General features: G+C 38.8%; 1 protein-coding gene across 8 annotated transcripts in view; it reads left to right on the forward strand.

Moving 5' to 3' along the window:
* Positions 1–17435, forward strand: part of LIN54 (lin-54 DREAM MuvB core complex component) — a 78782-nt gene that overhangs the window by 20913 nt on the left and 40434 nt on the right. For 6 of the 8 annotated variants that reach the window (XM_066279903.1, XM_066279907.1, XM_066279902.1 and 3 more), the window contains exons 3-4: positions 2189–2312; positions 8776–8918. The exons of the other annotated variants lie outside the window; for them this stretch is intronic. In XM_066279903.1, the coding sequence (XP_066136000.1) occupies positions 2189–2312; positions 8776–8918 (267 nt within the window). The remainder of the gene's footprint in view (positions 1–2188; positions 2313–8775; positions 8919–17435) is intronic. 8 annotated transcript variants of the gene reach the window in all.

Consider the following 17435-nt stretch of genomic DNA (forward strand, 5'->3'; position numbering starts at 1 on the left):
GCTACAACACAGTGCCCAAAATTACCTGCATGTATTATCTATTCAAATATTTGATAGTCTTAATTTGTAAATATCCTTTTTTGATTCATGTTGGCCTTAATCTGCTGGTTGGATAAATTTGTTATAAATGATCCGTCATGCTTTGTTTTACCTAATGAAATAATTTTGTTTTAGGGGAGTTTAGAATTCATAATGCAAAAATCATGGTTCCTTAATGGAACCAGAAATCATTAGTTTTCAGCAAAGCTCCATTAAAGAAACATAACAAAAGGGCAGGTTGAGATTGTTTATTTGATAAATCACTGTGCTTTTAGTTGTATTGTTTATTTTTTTTTCTGATTGGTAAGTATTCATATAGTCATATAATTGTGAAAATCAGTTAAAAATAGGTAAATACTCCTAATCTTTATAGCTAAGATTATTTCTTTTTTTTTTTTTTTTTTTTTTTTCATTTTTCTGAAGCTGGAAACGGAGAGACAGTCAGACAGACTCCCGCATGCGCCCGACCGGGATCCACCTGGCACGCCCACCAGGGGCGAAGCTCTGCCCACCAGGGGGCGATGCTCTGCCCATCCTGGGCGTCGCCATGTTGCGACCAGAGCCACTCTAGCGCCTGGGGCAGAGGCCACAGAGCCATCCCCAGCGCCCGGGCCATCTTTGCTCCAATGGAGCCTCAGCTGCGGGAGGGGAAGAGAGAGACAGAGAGGAAAGCGCGGCGGAGGGGTGGAGAAGCAAATGGGCACTTCTCCTGTGTGCCCTGGCCGGGAATCGAACCCGGGTCCTCCGCACTAAGATTATTTCTTTTGAGACATGGATTTTAAGACTGTCAATACTTCGATCTCTTGAGATTATTAATACTAAGTTAATAGGTGGCATATTATGGCTTGCTTTAGAGTTTCCGGCCTATAAACACAGTTAAGGAAAACACGTATGTCTCCCAAATTACATATATTTTTTTAAAGTACAATTATGAACTCATTTGAGTATATCAGGGTTTTTGCAAGTTGGGTGTTTTTTTAATATAGTACTGGATCCCCTTATTTTTTAAAAAAATGATTTAAAATTTATTTACATTTTATTTTGTCAGTAATATGTTCTGAGTGCCCGAAAGTAATATATGCTGTGTAACAAAATATGTTAGTTTAACTTATAACTTGAGCATAAAGCTAATATTTACCTAGTTCTGTGATCTGTCACAGCTTCCTGCATATTTCTGTCATTCAAGTTGGTCATGTTTTTTCATGTTGAGTCCTTTTTAATAATAAATAGTATTTTCAGGGCCTCAATGTTCATGTCTGCCCAAAGATAAAATTAATATTTAATGTTCTTCCTGCTCTAAAAGTCTAAGTGTATGCTTCTAACTTTAAGAAGAAACTATGTTTTTGCATACACTTATAATTTCAATATAAAAACATTGGTAATTCTAACTTCCTTGACTTGTGGAGAGTTTTCGTTCAGGTCAACAGTGTACCAATATATAACCTAAGATCAGAGATGAGTAAAAGACCCTCCCTTCAAGGAATTTATACTCTAGTAAACAATGTCTTAGTAAATAATATTACATTTGAGAGGATTTGCCTTTAGAATAATCTTTGTTTTGCCAAAGTTGTCTCTGCATCTTAGGATGTTAACTTGTTCAGTTCTTTGTTTATCTATCCCTAACATATATAGATGTAAAGCTGAACATCTAGGCATAAGTCCATCTTATGTATTTATATTCTGCTTCTAGGAGTCAATCTAATTTAATTATATTTGCAGATGGCTTCATCATTTGCACTATTCTTTCTTACTCTAGTCCATCTTTTTATTCTTGAATAATTTTTTAGTTTGAAAAAATATTGCTGTGCCATAGTATTTTGTTTCTATTATTAAATGTTAAATAAACTATTTTAAACATTTTTTTAAAATACTAATTTGGTTTTAATTATATGTCTATTCCCAGGGACTAAAATAAGGATTTACTGTGAACTACAAAGTTATTTGGCCTAAGGATGTTATCATATTAATATTTTGATGAATGGCTACATTTTAAATGTTTTTAACATTAATACTTAGATAATATATGTGATATATTTTGTTAAATGAGCTTGTTTTATGTGTCCTTCTGTGTGTCAGTCTTTTGTCTAATTTTGATTGAATAGGTGTTTTGTAAAACCAAATGGTCTTCATAGTTATTTATATATTTCAGATTGCTAAGAAGCCTCGAACACCAACCTCTGGTCCAGTAATTACGAAGCTGATCTTTGCAAAACCAATTAATAGTAAAGCAGTTACAGGACAGACAACTCAAGTATCACCACCAGTCATTGCAGGTTATATTTCTTTATAGTTCATTAAGCTATATTTTTACCTTCCTTTTAGGTTTAAAGAAAGGCTGTTCTGCCTCCTTGAAATACATTAGTGAAACAAGTATAGCTTATCATAAACCAAACTGATTAATAAGAAATGTTACACTTTTTAAATTTAAATGTGTGATTAAAGTAAAACACCTTCTCTTAAAATCAGTCCATTATTTTAGTCTCCTTAATTTTGGGTAGAATTTTAGCATGAAAGTAGTACAAAGTCTTAAACTCTAATAATACTACCTAATATAGTGGTTACTATATGCCCTGCACTATTCTTGGCTCTTTACATATAGTGACTTCTATAATCCTGGCAGTTATGTGAGGTAGGTACAAATACCAGCCCCATTTTGTCACTGGGAATACGGTGGTGCTCATCTAGTTAATGGCCAAGTTGAAATGTGAACCCAGGCAGTTTGTCTCTAGAGCACAGGTGCTCAGTCTAATTGTTTTAAATTAATACATGTGGGAGTATACTAGTTCATGGTTTTAGTTTGACTTTTTAGTTTCAGTATTTTAAAGTGCTCTATATGCAGTTTTGTATGAATAGAAAATTGTCGTGATGCTTAAGTGATAACAGAATTTTAGGTATATTTTATCAGCAAATTTCTTAGTGTGACCCGATTCTCTTTTATTGTATACTTTAAAATTGGTCATCACCCAGTATCAGTAAGACCTCAGAAATCTTGATTTTAGTATTTTCTTATTTTTATTCTAGATTATCTGCCTTTGTACTCCCATTCTGGCAATTCTTTGACTTTGAAAGCTCTGGTCCATTAACCCTCCCACTTTCTCATTAATAACTGTCCTCTTCCTGTCCTTACAGTCTTCCTTATTCAGCATGGAGTCCAGGACCCATCATTGTCCCCCCTTGCAAACATCACAGATGATCTTTTCCCTGTATCTTTCTGTAATAGCTTGGTTAAGTCCATCTCTCTTCTTACTCTTGCCAGGCCAGCAGCTCAGTATTCCTAGAGAAAACCACACAGCCATGATAACTGGTCTTTAATTCAGAGTTAAACTGGCATTATTCCTAATGCCAATTTGGAACTCATTTCTAGTTTCCATTGTGCTGGAAGGAAGTACCCCAGGACGGTCGACTTTGGCTAAAGAATTTCAAATGCTAATTACCCATTCCTGTATGGTGTTTTTTTTTTTAATGTTTTGTTCTTTTTTAAAGATTTTATTTATTGAGTATTAGAAGAGAGGGAGAGAGAGGAAGGATGAGGGATGGGGAACGAGAAGCTTGCTTCTTGGGCAAGCCCAGGGTCTTGAACTTGCGACCTCAGCATTCCAGGTCAACACTTTATCCACTGTGCCACCACACATCAGGCCTTGTATGTATTTTTTTTTTTTTTTTTTTCTGAAGCTGGAAACAGGGAGAGACAGTCAGACAGACTCCCGCATGTGCCCGACCGGGATCCACCCGGTACGCCCACCATGGGGCGACGCTCTGCCCACCAGGGAGCGATGCTCTGCCCACCCTGGGCGTCGCCATGTTGCGACCAGAGCCACTCTAGCGCCTGGGGCAGAGGCCACAGAGCCATCCCCAGCGCCCGGGCCATCTTTGCTCCAATGGAGCCTTGGCTGCGGGAGGGGAAGAGAGAGACAGAGAGGAAGGCGCGGCGGAGGGGTGGAGAAGCAAATGGGCGCTTCTCCTATGTGCCCTGGCCGGGAATCGAACCCGGGTCCTCCGCACGCTAGGCCGACGCTCTACCGCTGAGCCAACTGGCCAGGGCCCCTCGTATGTATTTTTGAATAACGTTCTTCAAATGTTAACTAACCATGGATAGGGTAGGACTATATCGTAAAACCACCTACTACTGTCTTTGCTAAACAGACAGCATAACAGTAGGCAATTCTGAAGTCAGTGGCTGTGATTAGCCATTTTCCTGTGGTTTGGAATTGTATGTAGGTAGACTTCTCATTTTAGCAGATGTGAGAATGCATGGAAAGATTGTGATTTGAGGGCAGTGTTGGGTGAGTGAATGTTTTCTTTCTCTTTTGTCCTCAGTAGAGATTTGGGATGAATATAGAAGGCTGGTATCTTGAGGGCTGCATGGTAGCAGGTATAGTCCCAGAGGAAAGATTGGAAAAGGGTTGGAATTTGGAGCTGGTTTAGGAAGTGGGCTTCAGTTGGCTGAAAGTGAGCAAGGCTTGGATGTATTGAGGAAAAAGGGGCTGCCAGCTCCCTGGGAGGTTTTGGGGAGGTAGAACAGGTTAAGCAAGAGGAATGTCTCGGTGCAATGTTCTTTACTGTTTTTGAGTCTGAGAGAGTCCCTTAAATTTTTTTTAATTATGTGGGAATATTGTATGCTAAACAGTCAAGGTCTTTATAGAAGTGTCTGAATGTATTTTTGGTTAGTGTCCAGATTTCACCTCTTACATTTGACTATAATAGATGTCATTGTTGGATCTTTGGTTAATTTATAACACGTTGCACACTAATCATAGCTTCGTCTTTTAACTAGTTTTTATTAGCCTTACCAAAATGTATAGAGATAGACTTCTGTTAAATTTCACTAGAGTTATTGGCATTATGTTCAGTTTGGAAGGATAATTTCTTCTGTTAAATAGTTATTTATAGCCTTTTAAATTCATGTAAACCAAATTTTAAACTGCTAAAGTAGCTCTCCTGTTGAATTGTCTTATCACAAGAAGGTTCCTACCAGACCAGTCAGTGGCACAGTGGATAGAGTGTCAGCCTGGGATGTAAAGGACCCAGGTTCCAAACCTCGAGGTTGCTGGCTTGAGCACGGGCTCACCAGCTTGAGCGCAGGATTGCTGGCTTGAGGGTGGGATCATTAACATGACCCCATGGTCACTGACTTGAGCCCAAAGTTCGCTGGCTTGAGCAAGGGGTCACTTGCTATGCTGGAGCCCCCCCAGTCAAGGCACATATGAGAAAGCAATCTGAAAAACTAAGATATCCCAACAAGGAATTGATGTTTCTTATCTCTCTCTCTTCCTGTTTCTCTATCCCTCTCTCTGACTGTCACTCTGCAAAAAAAAGAAAGTTCCATCATCTTTATATTGTAGCTAATGATCTTTCAAAGCACATTTAGATTGTTTTTTAATTACTGTTGGGTTTCTCACTGAAGCTGGATATCTTTTTCTGACTCTTCCCTCAAGACAAACTTATGTTTGTATAAAAGTGATTTTCCTAAAATGGAAATCTGATCTTGTTACACTGTTGCTTAAAATTTTCTTGGCTGTATCCTTTCCTGGGCTTTCATCCATTAGGATTAAGTTTAAATGCCAGTGCTTTCTTAACATTAAAGACATTTATGGTGTATGTAATACATACCTTTTTCGTTTTCACCTCCCATAAGCTCTAGATCTACTGATTTAATTTATTTTAAGAGATTACCAAATGGACCATTGTTCTCTCAGAATTTAGGATCTTGGCACTATTCCTTTTACCTGAAATGCCTTTCTTTGCTCTTGCTCTTGACTACTAACTCTTCCATTTTATCTTTGGATTACCACCCCCTACCTTGAAAGCTTTTGACCCCTAAGTAACTTGCACACTGCCTTTTAAAATTTCTTAGTCATACTTTATTGTAATACTTGTCTTTCTTGTCCGTCTCCCTACTAAATTCATTTTTTTTAAATGGCAACTTTTTTTTGTTTTGTTTTGCTTGCCATTTTATTTATTTTTTTAGAAATTGTGGTAAAAAGATATATATACATATATGTGTGTGTGTGTGTGTGTATATATATATGGCATAAAGTTGACCATTTTAATCATGTTTAAGTGGATAATCCAGTGGTATTAGATACATTCACATCATTGTGCAACCGTCACCACCATCCATTGCCAATACTTTTTCCATCTTGCAAGACTGAATCTACTGCTCACAAAAATTAGGGAATATTTAAAAATGAATATGAAGTGATAAAAAAGGCATTTGATTTTTTTTATTAAACAAAAACATCAGAAAAACAAACGACAAGTCAAAGAAAGTTGTTCAGTTATGCAAATGAGATGCAAAAACAACTTATTTTATTGGTGAAAATGCACTATACAAAAGGCTGAAAGTACTGGAGTATCTGCACGTTCCCTGATCCCCTAATTTTTGTGAGCAGTGTAGTTATCCATTCTTCCCTCCTCCCAGCCTCAGTAAAGACTTTATCGTTTTGACTTTGTCCTTTTATGACTGGCTTATTTCCTCATGGTCCATCTATGTGATAGCATGTGTATATATAGCCAATTGATGGTAGTTCTTTTGTCTCTGCTTCTCCAATACCTAGAACAGTTTCTTGCACATAGATATGGTTTAGGGAACGTATTGTTGAGTGAATATGTGTATCATGGAAGCAGTGTAGTGGTGTGGAAGAGCTATTGTGTTTTAGTCATGGCTCTTCTATTGATTTTCTCTTTGATCTTGAGTAAACACAGTATCTGTTTATCTTACTCATTTCTGTAAAATGTTGATATCACCAACCACTGCACAAGACTTTTGAGATGGTTAAGTGAGACACAGGTCCTTCTTATCAGATTTCCCAAGGTATAAGGTTGCTACTGTGGAGCAAACTTCATCAATGTAAAAATACTCACTAGTGAATTAATTTCTTGTTGCGACACCTTAGTTGTTCATTGATTGCTTTCTCATATGTGCTTTGACCGCGGGCCTTCAGCAGACCAAGTAAATTAATTTCTTATAGAGCTAGTTATCACTCAGATATGCTAGCTCCCTGTCCCATACAGCCCCCCGATCTGTAGCTTTCTGGAATATGTCTCTTGATTCAGGTGAAGAACACCTGACAGTAGAGTGTAAATGCCTTGCAAATACAGTTTCCAGGTGAAATTGTATTAACTTGCATACTTGCATGAATTTGTCTACAGAGCTAAGGCTAAAAAGGGATTTGGAGATTAGATAATGAGAAGTGCTCTCTGGGTGAAAAACAAGCAGGCCTCTTAGAAGATTTGATTATCCAGCATCTGCTTGAAACGCTTTCAGTGACTAGAAACTCACTTGTGTTGAAACAGTCATTTCAGTTGGAAATTTTTGTTAGAAGTTTTTCTCAGTGCTGAACTGAATGAACAGTTTTTGTTTGTATGCATTACTGCCGTGCAACTGATTATTCTAATCCTTCAACTTGACAGCCTGGATCAGTCTGGAGAATCTTGATTTTCCTGCTGTAAACAATCTCTAAATTCAGAAGTTTTAGGGTTTTTTTTAATCCCCCAAATTTATTTTTTTATTCATACTTAGTGATTTTCAAAGGGCGTTCTTCTCGTGGGTCTCTCAAGGACCTGGGCTGAAGAGTAGCCATTATCTCAGGCGTGGCAGAGAAAAAGAGCTTTGAAAGGCCTTGCTCAGGCAGTAAATGTTCTGGCAAAGAAAAGACACACCTCACTTGTACTCATAATTCATTTGCCAGGACTAGTCACGTGGTCATAACCTAACCACACGGAGTGGGGAAGGGTAGAAGTGCAGTTCTATCTAGTGTCCGGAATGGGAGAGAACCAGAATACTTGATAGATGGCACTAATAACTACCACACAGTCTTTTAAGAATTTGAAAATGTGTCATGTCTTTGTATTTCTCTTGCCTAGGATAAAAATTAATATTTCAACTCATTATAATATGATTGCTAATTCCCTAAGTCCCTGGTCGGCAAACTGCAGCTCGAACTCTTTGACCCCTTGAGTGTGGCTCATCCACAAAATACCACGTGCGGGCGCTACCTCAATAAGGAATGTACCTACCTATATAGTTTAAGTTTAAAAAACTTGGCTCTCAAAAGCAATTTCAGTCGTTGTACTGTTGATATTTGGCTCTGTGGACTAATGAGTTTGCCGACCATGGCCCTAAGCCATCTAGACACAGTTTTTCTGTTCCTGAAGGTTATTGTCCAGAAGGGAACACAGTATTTCTGTATTCTTGCTGGAATCTAGATGGGAAGATTTTTTTTTTTCCTTTTGGCAGTCTAAAATCAGACAGTATTAAGCCAGACAGTGTTCAAGTGAGTCCAAAAACTATATTTTTATAGATGTGGATTTAATTGTGGCCTGTGGTTTAAGTTCAAAGAGTAAGACAGCTCCAGTACAGTAGAAAACAGATTGAAGTTTTAAGACTTCAAGTCTTGACTTTCAGCAACTCTGTTTGCACAGCATTTTGCTTAGCTATCCTGAGCCTATTTTCTGATAGATTTAACAAGATTGGTGAGAATCTGAGCAGAGGTGTTTTCATGGGCTTTATGTAAAGTGATGTTACAATACTATTACTAAGACACATTGTTTTGTTTCTTTTTGCTTAGATTCATAATAGGTCATTAGGAACTTAATTGAGTGTTTTAAGTTCATATGTGGATACATATGAAATAGTAAACATGTCCTACAGTCCTTGTGAGCGTAGATACATTACATACATTTTTGTATTATTATTTTAAAAAGTCAAACTGATGTGCTGCCTCTCATTTGCAGGTAGGGTTCTTTCACAGTCTACTCCTGGGACTCCATCAAAGACCATAACAATATCTGAAAGTGGTGTTATTGGATCAACTTTAAATTCTACAACACAGACACCAAATAAAATAGCCATCTCACCTTTGAAATCACCAAATAAGGTAAAAATAATTAACCACAAATGCCAAATACTGTGGTTAATGCCTTTATTTTCTTACTAGTCACTTCAGATGCCTTGGTTTTAACATACAGTATTCCCAGACAACTGAATAGGTATTCAGTGATACTGAATTCATTTTGAAATCAGGGATATATGACATAAAAAACTAACTCTAAACACATAGCAACCTAGTAATCATTTTGCGTGCTAAGATGATTTTCATGGTCCATATGACTAGGTACAACAAAGCTCTCTTGGATAAGGTACGTTATATGTTTAGTACTTCAGTTAATATTTGTGCAGAATTACTGTTTTTGAGTAGTCATTTATATATATATATAAATGACTATATAAGTCTAAAATGGTAAATATAAGTCTTTTTGATAAAATATTTTGTGTCTTTTTCTTAAGTTGCCCTGGGTTTTATGGAGAATTGAACTTCTGCTGGGTAACAGAGTACCCAGAGACTAGAAATTGCCATCAGATGTTGGTAACCATATTATCAGAGCTTTAAAGCTTATGTGCAGTTCATTCGAAGCATTTGACAGCTTTTCATGATTTGTTTTCTTTTGAAGGTAGCAAAGTACCCACTATTTTACTCTTAGTTCAAGTAAGTAGTCTCAGTTCACTTTCCTAAAATATACAGAAGTCATAATAGCCAGCAAAACTTTTGAGAAAGTTATGTTTTAAAGGACATATTCAGTTGGAAATTCAAGTGTCATTATTCTGTAAGATACCACCCTTGTGATTCTAGAAACATACTGCCCTTTGTACTGCCTTTTTCCTTAATTTGTAACTTTTCATAAATAGAACAAGCATTAAGTATTCACTTTCATTTTTAAGCAGTCTAGCTATTGATTTCTGTCTTAATGAGACTTGAATATAATTTATAAATATGATATCTTACAGTTTGTTAAAATGGGGTTCTAACTGCATAATAATATAGATCTTTATTAAATGGAATGAATTCAGCAAAGATTGAGTGCTTATATATACTGTACATAGTAATAGGTACTGGAGATAAAAACATAAATCAGATAAGTTTTTAATTTTCAAGTAGTTAAATAGGAAAGACTTAAACATTAAGAATTGCCCTATAGAATCATTAACAGTCATAGGTAGATTGATGAGCTCTGCTGTGTATGTCAGGGAGGGTTTATACAAAGGAAACTATTCTTTTTTTTTTTTTTAAGGAAGGAAACTATTCTTGAAAGGTATTAATGTTAAAAAGCTGGTTTTGGTTTTAGCTGTAGGTAAGCAGAGAAGGCTTTCTGGATTAAGGTAATACTTTACACAAAAGTCTAAATGTGTGGCCCTTTCAGGGAGCCAGGTTGCTTTGGTAGTGTGAGAGGTGAGGGGGCTAACATTAATGGAAAGTCTCATGACCTTCAGGGGAGTTTGGATTTTGTTATTTTTAAAGACTTTCTGTTGCTTCCCATTGCTGCTAGGACATGGGTCTCAGCCTTGTCTGCTGGAATTACCTGGGGAGCTTTAATACCATTGTCTGGTTCTTATCCCCAGAGACTCTGTTTTAATTGGTCCAAAGTTTGGCCTAGAATCACAATTTTTGAAAGCTCTGTGCTTCTAAACCACTGCTCTAGGATAATAGGAGGTTTATAGTTTTTAAAAGAGGAGTCTTGTGGCATTATGAAAGACAGTTTGGAGGAAGGGAAGCCTGGATTCTGGGAGAGACCAGTTACGTTAGCAGTTCTCAACCTTGGCTGCACTTTCAAAGCACCTGGGGAGCTCTTGTAAAAACTAGTGGCTGGGCCTTCCCTGGAACCCATTTAAATCAGAGTTTCTAGGCCAGGGGTCGGGAACCTTTTTGGCTGAGAGAGCCATGAACGCCACATATTTTAAAATGTAATTCCGTGAGAGCCATACAACGACCCATGTACGTTACACATTATCCAATAAAAATTTGGTGTTGTCCCAGAGGACAGCTGTGATTGGCTCCAGCCACTCGCAATCATGAACATGAGCAGTAGGAAATGAATAGATTGTAATACATGAGAATGTTTTATATTTTTAATGTTACTATATTTTTTATTAAAGATTTGTCTGCGAGCCAGATGCAGCCATCAAAAGAGCCACATTTGGCTCGTGAGCTGTAGGTTTCCGACCCCTGCTCTAGGCTAAGGCCTAGAAATTAGATTTAATACTTTAAAATTCTGAAGTATAGGCCAGGATAGAGAATCACTAAGTTTGGTTATTGTAGCACTTGAGGTGAGAGCTAGACTAGTAGCTAAGGGGTTAGGGAGGAAGAGATGTGTTGAAAGCGGTTTAAAGCATAATGACTGGATGCTGGGCTGTTAGGGAAGGGTTGAATCCACAATGATGCCTAGATTCCTGACTGGCATAATGGAGTATGTGGTGGAACTGGAATGACACCACTGATGTGTGGGCTGTATCTGGAAGCATAAAAACAGGAACTAGCCTTATTTTTCTGTCATCCTTGACTTAGCCACGTCATGTTGGATCTTCTTTTCCTGGCCCTTGACCGGAGGTCATTTTTAACTGTAAGCCTTACTTGGTGATTGAATGTACAGTTATGAAAATTTGGTCAAAAGCTGACATCCTGTTGAAAGCTGCTTCTCTCAACTCAGACCTTGAATTGGCCCAGGGATCATGTGGTAGAAAAGAGGAGTACAATCTGTTTCTTGACTCTTATCCCTTCTCCTCTTTTCTGCTTTTGACTTCTGATTGGAAGGAAGATTAGGAGAAAAAGAACAAGGTTTTATATGCCTAGCACTGTTGTATTTGTAATCCAGCTGTTGGTACCCACTTGTGACAGGTGTCCAGGTGTGGACTTTTTTGGGGGGTGTGCATTTAGAAAGGGTTTTGGAGACTCCTGTGGGTATGCCTACACTGCCCAGTTCTCTGTCATGGGTGTGGCGAACACTCCAGCAACCTTTGGCCGTTTCCTCCTGACTCTCCTGCCTCCTGTAGTCCACCTTCCAGCCTGTTACTGCTGAGCGGCCTTACTTCAGAAGGCCCATCAAGATTGGCCCATCAAGACCCTTTAACCATACTGCAGCATCTGCTTGGCTAACGGGAAACCTACGGGACAGAGATGGAAGTGCAGCTTGCCTGGCTGTCCTCTGAGTCCTTGCTGTGCCATTTTGACAGTTCTGTCCATCCTCTTGCTTTCAAAATTCTCCAGGATGGGACCAGTTTCTGTGTTCACATATGCCCTAAACTCCTGGGGATACCTGCCACATTCTCCTAAGGACTTCCTCATTGCATTTAATTCTGGTAACTAGACCAAGATGGGCTTAAGAGTTTCTTTATCGTAATGCATTGTCCTGCAAAGATTCAGATGCCAGTTTTCTCTCCTTGGAGAGCTCTTCTGTCTTAGATCCCACCCTGGGGTAAAGTTCTAGCATACTCTGTGTTTATTAATTTACTTCTATTTCTAATCTGTCTTATTTTGTTTCCTTTTCAATGGCAGGAGGTGTATGATAATAGGGATGCTCTCTTTTAGTAAATCTGACATGGGTGTTTTGTCTTCCTCCTTAGAGTTGTGGGCATTTATCTTTTGTAGTTCTTATCTTTGGGGGCCTCACTTCAGCCAAATTTTGAGGTAGAATAAAACATCCTTTTATCTTCTTATATATATTTGAAGGGATGGCTGATTTGAGCAAAGAGGTACATTGTTTTGTCCTTGGAGATGTTTGTCCTTGAAGTACACACTGATTATCTAGAGGAGAATGTCCATTAGGAAGCTGAATATAGGCAGTGCTGAAAAGTACTGCATATAAGTGAAATCAACAAGGGAACATGAGGCTTTGTGAACAATGGAAAGAAAGCAGGGCTGAAGCACAAAGTAATACAGGTTTGTAGAAGAAAAGGAGCCAGTGGAAGAGAATGAACGGTAAGAGATAGTAAGAGAGAGGGAAGGGAATATGATTTCAAGAATGATACTGAGCTGCAATTTCAAATGTCATAGAAAAGTCAATTTAAAAAAAGTCTAGGCCTTGGCCAGTGGGCTCAGAGGTAGAGCGTCGGCATGGTGTATGGAAATCCAGGGTTCGATATCTGGTCAGGGCACACAGGAGAGGTGACCATCTGCTACTCCACCCTATCTCCTGCACACCCCTCTCTTCCTTTCCATGGCTCGTATGGTTTGAGGAAAGTTGTCCCTGGGCACTGAGGATGGTTCCATGGCCTTGGCCTCAGGCACTAAAATAGCTTGGTTGCCCCTGGCAACGGAGCTGTGGCCCCAGCTGGGCAGAGATTATCGCCTGGTAGGGAGCTTGCCAGGTGGATCCCAGTTGGTTGGGGCACATGCAGGAGTCTGTCTTGGCCTCTCCACCTCTCACTTAATAATTTTAAAAAAAAGAAAACAAAAAGATTAAAAAGTAAGGATTGGCTGGAGATCTCCCTACTTTTAATAAAAAGTGGTCACAAGGAAACCCCAAACACCCACCCTTCTCTAGCTATCAACACTCACGCTTGACCAGGTGGTGGCGCAGTGGATAGAGCATCAGACTGGGATACGGAAGGATCCAGGTTCGAGACCCCGAGGTCACCAGCTTGAACGCGGGCTCATCTGGTTTGAGCAAAAGCTCACCAGCTTGGACCCCAGGTCGCTGGCTCGAGCAAGGGGTTACTCGGTCTGCTGAAGGCCCGCAGTCAAGGCACATATGAGAAAGCAATCTGAACAACTAAGGTGTCACAAAGCGCAACGAAAAACTAATGATTGATGCTTCTCATCTCTCTGTTCCTGTCTGTCTCTGTCTGTCCCTCTCTCTGACTCTCTCTCTGTCTCTGTTTAAAAAAAAACAAAACAACAACAACAACAACAACAAAAAACCATTCACAATGTGACCATTTGCTTTGACTATTCCAGGATTTCTCTTGTTATTTATCCTTGTGTATATTAGGTACCACTGAAAGGCCCGGATTCCTAGGTCACCTTTCTATAATTAATATCTTCTGTTAATATAAGGTCTACCGTAAAGTTCTGTTCGTTTTTGGAATAAAACAAAATACAAATTTTTCTTACCGTCAATAAACGTTATTAAATAATATAATTGCCATTATTATTAATGATTTCTTGCCAGTGTGAGGGCAATTTGTATATCCCATTTTTGAAAAATGTTTTATCTTTTGATGAGAAAAATTGAACCAGTGCTTGTTTGATATCTTCTTCATTTTTGAATTTTTTGCCCTTCAAAAAATTTTGTAAGGACAAAAACAAGTGATAGTCGGTATTATTCCTTCACCAAACACTTTCAATAAATTTCTACATGCTTCTGTAGCATTTCTTCCTTGTTGAAATTTGTAAAAATTACAGTGGCGTAAATGAACTTTATCAGTAGCCATGGGTACACTATCGCTTCACACATAAGACTAATGTGAATCAACTTTGTTTTAGTTCATTTGCTACGTCAGTATGTATACATTAAGTGATAAAAATAGAGAGGCACACATGCGCCAAATAAACGTGCTTATGTGTCGAAACTTGTGATAGAAACGGACAGAACTTTCCGATAGACCTTATATATACTTATTTGTGAAAATGACTTTCAGCATTTATAAAAGGAAAAGATGCTGGAACTCTCATTCTAGTAATAATGTAATATTTACCTATGGATCCAAGAAGTAATCCTTAAAAATGATTTCCATCATCTATCCTTTTTTTTTTTTTTTGGTATTTTTCTGAAGTGAGAAGCCAGAAGGTAGAGAGACAGACTCCTGCATGCACCCAACTGGGATCCACCCAGCATGCCCACTAGGGGGCAGTGCTCTGCCCATCTGGGCCGTTGCTCCGTTGCAACTGGAGCCATTCTAGTACCTGAGGCAGAGGCCATGGAACCACCCTCGACACCCAGGCCAACTTTGCTCCAGTGGAGCCTTGGCTGCGGAAGAGGAAGAGATAGAGAGAAAGGAGAAGGGGAAGGATGGAGAAGCAAATGGGCACTTCTGTGTGCCCTGACCGGGAATCTAACCCAGGACTTCCACATGCCGGGCCTACACTCTACCACTGAGCCAACTGGCCAGGGCCTTGATGACAACTTTTTTATAGTAGCAGTCCTAACAGATGTGAGGTGGTTTCTCATTGTACTTTTGATTTGCATTTCCCTAGTTATTAGTGATGTTTATATATCTTTTCATGTGTTTATTGGCCATTGTATATCTGTTTTGGAGAAATATCTATTTCAGTCCTTTGTCCATTTTCTAATTGATTTGAGATTTGGAAGTTAATACACTCTGGATCTTAGTTTCTCATCAGATACATGATTTGCACATATTTCTCCCATTCTGTGAGTTGCTGTTTTACTTTTGACAGTGTCTTTTGAGGTACAAACTTAAAATTTTTCATGAAATCTAATTTGTTTATATTTTTATTGCCTTTGCCTTTAGTGTTATATCCAATAAATCATTGCCAAATTCACTGTTGTGAAGCTTCACCCTGTGTTTTCTCATAAGAGTTTTCTAGTTTTAGGTCTTGCAGTTAGGTTGTGGATCCCTTTCAAGTTGATTTTTACATTTGATGTCGGGAAAGAGTCCAACTCCATTCTTTTGCATGTGGATATCAGTTTTCCCATCACCATTTGTCAAAAAGACTGTCTTTTTCACAGTGAATAGTTTTGGCACCCATGTTGAAAATCATTTGAACATATATGCGCAGGTTTATTTCTGGACTCTTCTATCCTCTTGGTATATGTGTCTGGCTATATTCCATTGTTGGTTTTATTTTTTAGGATAAATCTTTGAACTATTTGGGATTGTTACAAGGATTCTGTTATTAGGGACCCAGCTATTTTTCTTCAGACCAAATAACTAATCCAGTTAACTTTTTTTTTTTCTCGAGAGAGAGAGAGAAAGAGAGAGAGACAGAGACAGAGACAGACAGGATGGGAAAGATATGAGAAGCATCAACTTGTAGTTACTTCACTTTAGTTGTTCATTGATTGCTTCTCATACATGTCTTGACCAGAAGTTGGGGGGTGCTCCAGCTGAGCCAGTGACCCTTGCTCAAACCAGCGACCTTTGGGATCAAGCTAACAACCATGGGATCATATCGATGATCCACACTCAAGCCAGTGACCTCACATTCAAGCTGGTGAGCCCACGCTTAAGCCAGATGAGCCCACATTCAAGCCAGTGACCTTGGGGCTTCAAACCTGGGATCTCAGTATCTCAGGTTAATGCTATATCCACTGCACCACCACTGGTCAGGCCCAAATAACTTATTAAATATCTTGTCACTTTCCACTGATTTGATTAGTGTTTATTTTTAAATTTTATTGATTGATTTTAGAGAAGGGAGTAAGAGAGAGAGGTAGGCAGGGAGAGAAACATTGATTTGTTTCACTTATTTATGCATTCATTAGTTGATTCTTGTCTGTGCCCTGACCATGAATTGAACTTTGGCATATCAGGATAATACTAACCAACTGAGCTGTCTAGCCAGGACCACTTTCCATTGCTATGAGATGCCAGCTTTCATTGTGAACTGTTTAATATATGGTTTATTCCTTTTATCTTTGGCAGTCTGTTCCTAGGCCAATCCTATACTGTTTCATTTACCCTATCTTGGTACTATGTTTTAATCCTTAGTATGGTTGGTTTCTTTCTTTTTTTTAAATTTTTTTTTATATATTTTTTTTCTTTATTAATTTTTAGAGAGGAGAGAGAGAGAGAGAGAGAAAGAGAGAGAGAGAAGGGGGAGGGAGGAGCAGGAAGCATCAACTCCCATATGTACCTTGACCAGGCAAGCCCAGGGTTTTGAACCAGCAACCTCAGCATTCTAGGTCGACACTCTATCCACTGCACCACCACAGGTCAGGCCAGTATGGTTGGTTTCTGACTTTCATTAGGCTTATGACTTATAAAGCAGATTGTCTAACTTTGTCTGGTAGGGTATTTATTAGTTCCTTGAATGCTTGTATCTAATTCATCACATTTAAATTATTCATCATTGCTACTATAATAACTATGAATAAAATATAAGTTGGGCCTGACCATGGGGTGGCACAGTGGATAGAATATTGGAATGGAATGCGGAAGACCCAGGTTCCGAACCCCTAGGTCACCGGCTTGCGCGCAGGCTCACCAGCTTGAGCGTGGGGTCACTGGCTTGAGTGCAGGATCATAGACATGACCCCATGGTCACTGGCTTGAGCCCAAAGGTCACTGGCTTGAAACCTAAGGTCACTGGCTTGATCCCAAGGTCGATAGCTTGAGCAGGTTGTCACTCGCTGTGCTATAGCCCCTGCCAGTCAAGACACATATGAGAAAGCAATCAATGAGCAACTAAGGAGTCTCTATCTGTCCCTCTGTCCCTCTCTGTCTCTCTCTATGTCTCTGTCACACGTACACACACACAAATATAAATATATATATATATGGGTTAATATCCATGGAAAATAGCAAATGAATGCCTTACACCTATTTAATAGTACCTCACCAGTCAATAAGTCAGTGCTGAAAGTTGTAGTATCCATCTCTATGTTTGAAACTGTCATTATTCATACAATACATATAATCTTCATTTTCTTTTTTGTCT

This window comes from Saccopteryx bilineata, chromosome 5 (assembly GCF_036850765.1).
Source record: "Saccopteryx bilineata isolate mSacBil1 chromosome 5, mSacBil1_pri_phased_curated, whole genome shotgun sequence".
Taxonomy (NCBI): domain Eukaryota; kingdom Metazoa; phylum Chordata; class Mammalia; order Chiroptera; family Emballonuridae; genus Saccopteryx; species Saccopteryx bilineata.